The following is a 10,260-nucleotide window of genomic DNA, read 5'->3' on the forward strand; positions in this document are numbered from 1 at the left end:
ACAGGAACCCAAAAAAAAGCAGGAGTAGTTATCCTCTTTGCAGATCAAGTAGATTTCAAACCAACACTAATGAAGAGAGATGAAGAAGGACACTACATCCTTGTAAAGGGAACAATCCAAGAGGAAGAGGTGACAATCATAAATATCTATGCACCACACACTAGTGTGCCCAACTATATAAAACAAATACTAACAGACATGAAAAGTCATATATGCACTAATACAATTGTAGTGGGGCACCTCAACACCCCACTGTCACAAATAGATAGATCAACTAGACAAAAAATAAGTCATGAAATACTAGAACTCAATCGAACTCTTGAACAAATGAACTTAAGAGATGTTTACAGAGTGTTCCACCCCACAAAATCAGAATACACATTCTTCTCAGCTGCACATGGGTCATTCTCCAAAATAGACCACATACTCATACATTAGAACATGTTTAAGTAAGTGCAAAGGAATTGAAGTTATCCCCTACATATTATCAGACCCCGGTGCAGTGAAATCAGAGATGCATAGCAAAAGAAACTCAAAAAATTTCATAAACATGTGGAAATTGAACAACACACTTCTGAATAACCAATGGGTCACAGAGGAAATTAAAGAAGAAATCGGACAGTTCCTTCAATTAAATGACAATGACAATACAACATATCGGAATCTATGGGACACAATGAAAGCAGTCTTATGAGGGAAGTTCATAGCAGTGAATATGCATGTTAGGAAAACAGAATGAGCCCAATTAAACAACCTGATGCCGCACCTCAAGCTTCTAGAAAAAGAAGAACAGGACAACTCCAGAGCTCATACAAGGGAGGAAATTATAAAGATCAGAGGAGAAATCAATGCAATGGAGACTATGAGAATGGTACAAAAAATCAATGAAGCCAAGAGTTGGTTCTTTGAAAGAATCAACAAAATTGACAAAACCTTAGCCAACCTTGTCAGAAAAAGGAAAGAAAAGGCCCAAATCCATGCAATTAGGAATGAAAAGGGTGAAATGACAACAGACTCAGCAGAAATCCAGAGGATCATCAATACCTACTTCCAGAACCTCTGTGCCAATAAGATGGACAACACAGAAGAAATGGACAGAGACAGATTCCTAGTTAAGGTATGAATTACCAAAGTTGAATGAAGAAGACCTAAAAATTCTGAACAACACAATATCAACCAATGAAATTGAAAATGTAATTAAAAACTTATCAACTAAGAAAAGCCCGGGCCCTGATGGCTTCATTGCTGAATTCTACAAGACATTTAGAGAGGAAGTGCTGCCACTACTGTTTAAACTCTTCAATGAAATTGAAAGGGAAGCAATACTCCCAAATTCATTCCTGGAAGCAAGCATCACCTTGATCCCCAAAGCAGAGAAAGACCCAACTGAAAAAGAGAACTATAGGCCAATCTCACTAATGAACATAGATGCAAAAATCCTTAATAAGATACTGGCAAACAGAATGCAGAAGATCATCAAGAAGATCATACACCCTGATCAAGTGGAATTCATCCCAGGGATGCAGGGATGGTTCAAAATATGAAAATCAATCAATGTAATACACTATATCAATAAAGTCAAGGACAAAAACCATATGATTATTTCCATAGATGCATAAAAAGCATTTGACAAAATCCAACATGCATTTATGATAAAAACCCTACAAAAAATTGAAATAGATGGTCTCTACCTCAAACTGATAAAAGCCATCTATGAAAAACCAACAGCCAGTATCATACTAAATGGTCAAAAACTGAAATCCTTCACACTAAAATCAGGAACAAGACAAGGATGTCCACTATCACCACTCTTGTTAAATATAGTTCTGGAAACAATAGCCACAGCAATTAGACAAGAGAAAGAAATAAAAGGAATAAAGATAGGAAATGAAGAAGTCAAATTGTCATTATTTGCAGAGGACATGATACTCTATGTAGAAGATCCCAAGAACTCCACCAAAAGTCTTCGAGACTTAATAACCAAATTCAATCAAGTAGCTGGTTACATGGTCAACACACAAAAGTCAATAGCTTTCCTCTACACAAATGACAGACTCACTGAGAGAGAAATAGGGCAAATAATTCCTTTCACAATAGCATCCAAAAAACTGAAATACCTAGGGATCAACCTAACAAAAGGAACCAAAGACCTCTTCTCTGAAAACTGTGGCACTCTGAAAAGAGAGATTGAAGATGATAGCAGAAAATGGACAGACATCCCCTGCTCCTGGGTAGGAAGGATTAATATAGTGAAAATGGCCATCCTTCCAAAACTGCTATATAGATTGAATGCAATTCCAATTGAGATCCCAGCAGCATACTTCATGGACCTTGAGAATACAATCCAAGAATTCATTTGGAACAAGAAACCCAGAATAGCAAAAGCAATTCTAGGTAACAGAGACATGGCAAGGGGTATCACAATCCCCAACTTGAAACTATACTACAAAGCTACTGTGATAAAAACAGCATGGTACTGGCAAAGAAACAGATCTGAGGACCAGTGGAACAGATTAAAAGATGCAGAAACAACACCAGACACACTCAGCCATCTCATCTTTGATAAGGGAGCCAAACACCCTCACTGGAGGAAAGATAGCCTCTTTAATAAATGGTGCTGGAAAAATTGGGCTTCAACTTGCCAAAGATTAAAACTAGACCTATATCTCTCACCATGTACTAAACTAAAATCAAAATGGATTAAAGATCTAAATATTAAAATAGAAACTCTGAACCAGTTGGAACAGAGGTTAGGTAAAACCCTTGAAGACATCGGTGTAGGAAAAGATTTTATGAACAAAACCTCAGTTGCCTGTGAACTAGCATAAACAATCAACAAGTGGGATCTCTTCTTATTAAAAGGCTTCTGCACAGCAAGAGAAACCACCAGCAGTGTGAAGAGACAACCCACAATGTGGGAAAAAATCTTCACCTGCTCTTCCTCAGACAAAGGTCTACTATCTCGAATCTATAAAGAACTTAAAAAGATCAGACCTCCCAAATTTAAAGACCCAATCTGAAAATGGGCATCTGAAATGAACAGACATTTCTCAGACAAAGAAGTAGAAATAGCAAATGAATACATGAAAAAATGTTCAGCATCACTGGTCATTCGTGAGATGCAAATGAAAATAATGCTGAGATTCCACTTCACTCCGGAAAGAATGGCTGCTATCATGAAATCAACCAATAACAAATGCTGGTGGGGCTGTGGGGAAAGAGGAACACTGCTCCACTGCTGGTGGGAGTGTAGACTGGTGCAACCACTGTGGAAATCAGTATGGAGATATCTCAGAGAACTAGGACTGGAGGTCCCATTTGACTCTGATATTCCACTGCTGGGGATCTTCCCCAAATAATTAAAAAAATCATACCACAGTGATATATTTGCACCTGTGTTCATAGCATCACAGTTTGTGATAGCTAAAACTTGGAAACAGCCCCAATGCCCATCAACTGGAGACTGGATAAAGAAAATGTGGTTTTTTAATAAAATGGAGTACTACTCAGCCATAAAAAATGAGAAATTAGAGACATTTACAGGTAAGTGGATGCACATTGAGGCAATACTCTTAAGTGAAATAAATAGGACACACACGTGTAAATACTGAATAATTTCTGTAGTGTGAGAAAGTGAAAGTGTAAATAAGGACTAAAACGTATAATAGATAATGTAGAATAGCAAGAAAAGGGGCAAAGGGGAGGGGGAAGGGGAAGTGGGAGGGTAGGGGAAAGGAAAGAAGGGAATAGAATTACTATGAGAAAACAAAAAAATGGAAACAAACTCTTTGTAAATAGGGAGGGATGGAGGGGTTGAAGGGAGGGCAGTGGAACGGGGAAAAATAACCGAGATTATGTAAAAGTGTAAATTTCCAATGATGAATGTCATTATATTGTATACCTAAAATGCACCAGTGATTAGAATGAATAATCGATAATGCGAAATAGGAAGAAAAGGTCCAAAGGGGTAGGGGAAGTGGGAGGGGCAGGGAAAAGGAAAGAAGGGAAAGGAAAAATTATGAGAAATGGAAAAAAAGGAAACATAATCTTTATAAATAGGGAAGGGTGGAGGGGGTGAAGGGAGGGCAGGGAATGGGGAAAAAATAAGAACCAAGGTACATCATGTAAAGGTACAAATTCCCAATGATAAATGTAAATGTATTGTATGACTAAAATGTACCAATAAAAGAATTTAAGGAAAAAAAAGAAAGAAAGTGCAGGAATTTCCTCATATGTCTGTGACTAACCATTAATTCTAAAGTGTCAGCTTCATTGGATTTAAAAATGCCCCGTAAATGAGTAGAGCATGCACCTGGGTTTCTCTGAGTGGGACATAGAAGCACAGTCTTGGGAACTATAAATGGCCCCACAGCCATTCTTCTCTGGCTTTGATCACCTACAAGGCCCACCAGCTGCCAAGAACTGAGCAGTTCTGCTCTGCCATACCATCTCCCGTGATGTTTCTGCATTGCATCCAGCCTAATTTTGACTGAATTTCTACAAACTATGAACTGAATTAAACCTTTACTTCCTTATTGAGTGTCAGGTTTTGTGTATCAGCAATGGGAAAGCTCACTGAGAGAGGATTTAAGAACCTATATTCACTGTCCACTGTACATTACTTTGTATATCTGTAAGTGTGAAATTTTTAGTAGTCCAAAAATTGTAAAAAATAATTTAGTTTTGTTTCTAATTTTAAGTGTTTGTCACTTAACAAATATGCATTTTTTTTCACAGTGAGAATATTGATAATCACCAAGTCAAGGATTGCCTGTTTCAGCTAAAATGTCACTTTACATGGAAACTGGTAATTGATGACACTGAAATACCTGATTTAGAAATCAGGGCCTCGGAACACATCGAGAATCTAGACACAAACAATATAGGAATGTACAACCTCCAGGCCTATGTGAGCCACCTGAAAGGCGAGAATGACAAAGCCCTGCAGAGCTTGAAAGAAGCTGAAGACTTGATCCAGAGAGAGCACACTGATCAGTTAGACAGGAGAAGCCTGGTGACCTGGGGCAACTATGCCTGGGTGCATTACCACATGGGCAGGTTGGCAGATGCCAAGATGTACCTGGACAAAGTGGAGAACACTTGCAAGAAGTTTGCAAGTCCTTTCCGCTATAGGATGGAATGCCCTCAGATGGACTGTGAGGAAGGATGGGCCTTGCTGAAGTGTGGAGGACCGAATTATAAGCGGGCTCAGGCCTGCTTTGAAAAGGCCCTGAAAGTGGAGGCAGAAAACCCTGAATTTAATGCTGGGTATGCTATTGTTACCTATCGCCAAGATTGTGACAAGAGTAATGTAATTTCACTCGATCCCTTGAGGAAGGCCTTGAAACTAAATCCAGAACATGGATATATCAAAGTTTTCCTTGCACTGAAACTTCAAGATATAGGAGAGGAAGCTGAAGGAGAAAAGTACATTAAAGAAGCCCTGAGCAACAAGTCCTTCCAGACCTATGTCTTTCGCTATGCAGCCAAGTTTTACAGAAGAAAAGGCTGTACAGATAAAGCTCTTCAGCTCTTTGAAAAGGCCTTGCAGGCAACACCCACCTCTGCCTACCTGCACCACCAGATTGGGCTTTGCTACAAGACACAGATGTTCAAAGTAAAGGGAGGTACAAATAGGCAGGACAGAGAAAGTATTGGCAGATTTGCTCAATTGGCTATAGATGAGTTTCAAAAAACGATAACTGACAGGCCCACATTTGAGATGGCTTACATTAACCTGGCTGATGTGTATGCAAAAATAGGTCAGTATGAAAAGGCAGAGGAAAATTTTCAGAAAGCGTTATGCATGGAGAACCTTCCTGATCACTTACAGCAAGAGACTCATTTCCGCTATGGCCGTTTCCAAGAATTTCACAGGAAATCTGATAATAAGGCAATCGTCCATTATTTAAAAGGTCTCAAAATAGAAGAAAAGTCCTTTGCCAGGGATAAACTCCTAAATGCTTTGGAGAAATTGGCTAAAAGACGAATTCAGCACAATGTTTGTGTTGTGGAAAGCTTCAGCCTCCTTGGGCTGGTCCACAAATTAAAAGGGGAGGTGAATGAGGCCCTGCTGTGCTATGAGAAGGCTCTGAGGCTCACAGAGCACCTGAATCCTATGTTTTGAAGGGCAGTTCACCAGTACCAATGTCACATGTTCTTTACTAAATATAAAAAATGTTTAATGTGGTGAACACATATTAGTTAAATACAGAAAACACTCAGCAAAACAGTTATTGAATTTGTTATTCAATTTGTTAATGCATTTTGGAGTAGATTCCATGAAGAAGGAAGTGGCTATCACTGAACAAAAAGATGCTCAGCTTTGGGGGAAATACACAGATACAAGACTTATTAGTTTAAGCAGAAACCCTGTGTACATGAATTTGTAAGATGATACCATGACACTTTCTCTTAAAATACAGGCAATGTGTCATTTTTATGTTTGGTATTCATATTATACTGCAGCAATTTAAAAGGTCATTGTGGGGGAAGTCTAATGAAAGGTATACAGTAACATTCTTCCTACTTCCTGTGAATAGCACTGCTTTAAAGTGAACCTATAATGTAAGAAAATGATATGAATAATAGTCTATTAGTGTCAAATAGATTTTTGTAGGACAAATTGTGGGTCCAGGTGAGCTGACTCCTCTCAAGAACACCAGTGAGAAGGTGTGAGTGTCATCAGGCCAGTCACAAGAAAGGATTTCTGTTGTCTGAGTCCTTTCTCCATTGATGTGAATGGAAGTAGGTTAGGAATAATCTCAATACCCAATAATGTTTTCATGGAGTCTGCAAACACTTGAACTTACATTTTTTAAAAAAGCAGACTGTAAGTGAGAATATTCCTGTGGTTGGTTACATTAAGGAAAGCACAAGATGCATAGTTAGCAGGGTATTGTAAATGTTCAGTGGCAAATTTTACATCATGAAGAGAAGTATCTATAAATCTGATAGGATGAACTAAAATTTCTAAGGAAAATCAAAGACACAGAAGTACGCACAGTAGATGGATTGATAGCTTCATGTAACCCTTAGCTTTTTATAATCCTATCATGAAAAATCCACTACATTTTCCAACACCGCAGTGCTTTCATTTAACTGTGACTAGCCTAAATCAGTACAGCCACCTGGGCAGCACAGGCTCCTGGAGAGGCCTGCTGAGGAAAGCAGGTTGAATTTGCTTCTGACATGATAAATACTAGAAAACAGGAGATAATGTCTTTCATATAAAGGAATGGGGATGAGATGGACAGAGGAAGAAGGAGGGGAGGGGAAGGGAATGAAAAAAGAATTGATATGTATGTGTACCAACTTCCCATGATGAATGTAATCATTATGTATGACAAACATATTAATAAAAACAATTTTTCCCATAAAAAACTGGCTTTTCAATAGGTAACCTGGTCACTAGGCCCTATTTTGCATGACCTTCAGCAAGCCAATAACAGCTTTAGACCAAAAGTGATGGCCTGGTATAAGATAGGGGGATTTTCCATGGCACACATTTCTTCATAAACTGTGATTGAAGGTTTGAGATATTTCAGCAGAAATGGCTCACCATCTAATAATAATAAAATAATGATAAAAAACCACTCAAATTGCATTCATCTTCCATGACTTCTTGTGCATCAGAAAGAGACTGAAGAGTTCTTTGCTCACTATATCAGCAAGAAAGTGAAGTCTAGAGTACTGAAGACACTGAATGTGGGCCTCAGACAAAGAGTGGTCGGCCAGGAATTGATCCCATCACTCAGCCAGATAGTTTCAGACACACAGTAGACACCAGAGGTTCTTGGGTGCCAAACCCATGTGAACATGCAAATCACCTGATGATTTCTTTAAATACTGATGCTGGGGCCCCCATTTCTCAGGTGTGTTTGACTTTCTGGGATGGAGCCTAATCAGCACAATTTTTAAAACTTCCCTAGATGACTCTAATACAGCAAACCTTCAAGTTAAGACTGGTCTGACATACAAACAACATGGGTTAATCAGGTTAATGGACTGTTCATCTGCCTCTTGTTATCTATAGTATGTACCCAGGTAATCCAGATCTCAGTTGTATTGACTTACAACCAACTTGAGTTACAACCAGCCTTTGGGAACCCATCAAGTTTGTAAGTCAAGGGTCCACTGTACTATATCGAGTGAGGCTGAACTATGCCAACCTGTTCCAGAACTATTTATTCATTAGCTTATGAAACAGAGGTTCCCTATGTGAAGGGGGCTTCTCACCACTGGCCAGACACTTTTTAATTGTTCATCTTGGACTCCTGGAAGGGGAAAATCCCTGGCTGGTGAAATTTCATCTCCTAAAAGTTACGCTTTCTCCAGTTCCCTTTTTCTATCTTATCTGGCGCTCGCATGCGCACACATACACACACACACACGCACCCACACGCACACACAGTCTGTGCTCTGTTTCCTCTCCACTTAGAGTTGCTCATGAGTATGTTCATTTCAAAGAGATCCTGAGCAAGATGGTCACTAGGTGACAAACGTGACCCACAGCACCACAGAAACAGGACCAATGCAGATCAGAGCAATGACAAGAGAAGCACTTTATTCCCTTTTCTGAGTGATATCTAGTGCTTTAGGAAATAGAGAAACCTATTGTTTTGTATCTTTTCCATTTCATAAGGCTTTTTATGATACTTTGCACCAAAATAAGAGATTTCCTAATTTATTTATATTCAGGGTTTAGTTATAGCCAGAACATTTTTCTAAAAACATGATTAGACCTGTCTCACCACTTCAGGAATATTTGCTCATATATAGCTTTCTGACTCTATCAGGAAGCCTCTGTGGAAGTATATGGAGTTGGTGAGGGTGGAGATGGGAGAAGAGCTGGAAAGGAGAGCATGAGCAGAAATGGTTTGGATCAGGCGGTGTGCCCAAGGAAGATTTTCAAGAAGAAAGCAATCTTTCAACTGCTCCTGTTCCAGTTCTCATTTTAAAAGACACAGGAGGTAGATTTTCTAAAATGTGGCATTATTTTTAATGTGAAGACTGAAGATAATAATAATAGTAATATTTATAATAACCACCTGTTATTGGCATGCTTCTGTGGCCCATGTGGTCACTAAGTATTTGATCTCAAACTCCACTAACTACTGTTGAGTTTGAGTAGGAATCTGAATCAGAATAAGGGTTCATGCTCTTCCCACCATTGCACTTGGCTTTCACCTCCTGCTCACATGTTCAGAGGTTAGAGGGATTTCTTAGGATTTGGTCCCTTTCCTCAGCAAGAAAGTTTTCAATTTTGTATTTCCCCATGAAAGTTACATAATTTTAGTCATAATTTTCATCTTAGTCAATGAAATAAACTAGCAAGAGACTGATGAATAGAAACAAGTACATATACTGGTATTTATTAAAGATGTTAAATATGAGACTGTACCCAAAGAATGAGTCTCAAAAATGAGATAAGCTGAAGCTGAAACGTCCCTTACACAGAAAGAAGGAGAGGGAGACCAGGATGTAAGCAATTCAGTAAGTGATTGTTAAAGTGAATGCTTGGACACGGAAACTGAAATTAGCTTACAAGTGATTATTTTTACAACTAGATGAAACCCCAGAAACAGACATGACCTTGTAACAAAAATACACATTTTTATTGTGTTCCTTATTAATCTCTTTCTCAGATAATAGGTTTTAGTGTGGGATGGAAGGCAACTCTAGCTATTTTTTGTTTCCAGTCATAATGGGGATAAGGAAATTATTGCAACAATCATTGATGGCAAGTTTTAGGGTGAAACAAGACAATATGAGGGTAACTTGATTCTTCAGGCCACACATCAGGCCTCTCAGCCTATCAACAATGCAATCTTTGATTTATTATTTTTGAACCCAGCACCTTTATTCCTCACCTTTATTACTATGTTATCTGTTGATATGTCAACCTGACACTACAGGTAACAAGCAGAATGCTTGTTACTTCATTGGGAGGACGTTTTTATATGTGACAGCAGATTTCTTCCATACAGAGAAGATTACCTGTGAGCAGAACCAGACCTTTCAGTTCTTCTTCTATACATTCATCCAGATCCCACATATTACACGAGGCAACAATGGGTTGATGTACTTTGTTAGCACATGGGACAGCTGTAGTTCCAAATCCTGGCCTGCTGCTGGGTTTCTGCAGCTCCAGAAACACCCATCTTCCAGGTGCACTGGAAACCTGGTTTCATACCCTTCAGAACTCACCCGGGAAACTCATAAAACACTGCACTTGGACCTTCACCCTTGATTCTTGAC

General features: G+C 38.9%; 1 protein-coding gene across 2 annotated transcripts in view; it reads left to right on the forward strand.

Annotated features, from left to right (window-relative positions):
* LOC101715397 (protein IFIT1 homolog B) overlaps positions 1-7,383 on the forward strand; it is a 34,484-nt gene extending 27,101 nt beyond the window's left edge. For both annotated transcript variants that reach the window (XM_013069839.3, XM_004838479.3), the window contains one exon: positions 4,738-7,383. In XM_013069839.3, the coding sequence (XP_012925293.2) occupies positions 4,738-6,127 (1,390 nt within the window). In that variant the 3' untranslated portion in view covers positions 6,128-7,383. The remainder of the gene's footprint in view (positions 1-4,737) is intronic.
* The last annotated feature ends 2,877 nt before the right edge of the window (positions 7,384-10,260 follow it).

This window comes from Heterocephalus glaber, unplaced genomic scaffold (genome assembly GCF_053883595.1).
Source record: "Heterocephalus glaber isolate CG9 unplaced genomic scaffold, H.glaber_assembly_v1.0 deba00001497, whole genome shotgun sequence".
NCBI lineage: Eukaryota > Metazoa > Chordata > Mammalia > Rodentia > Bathyergidae > Heterocephalus > Heterocephalus glaber.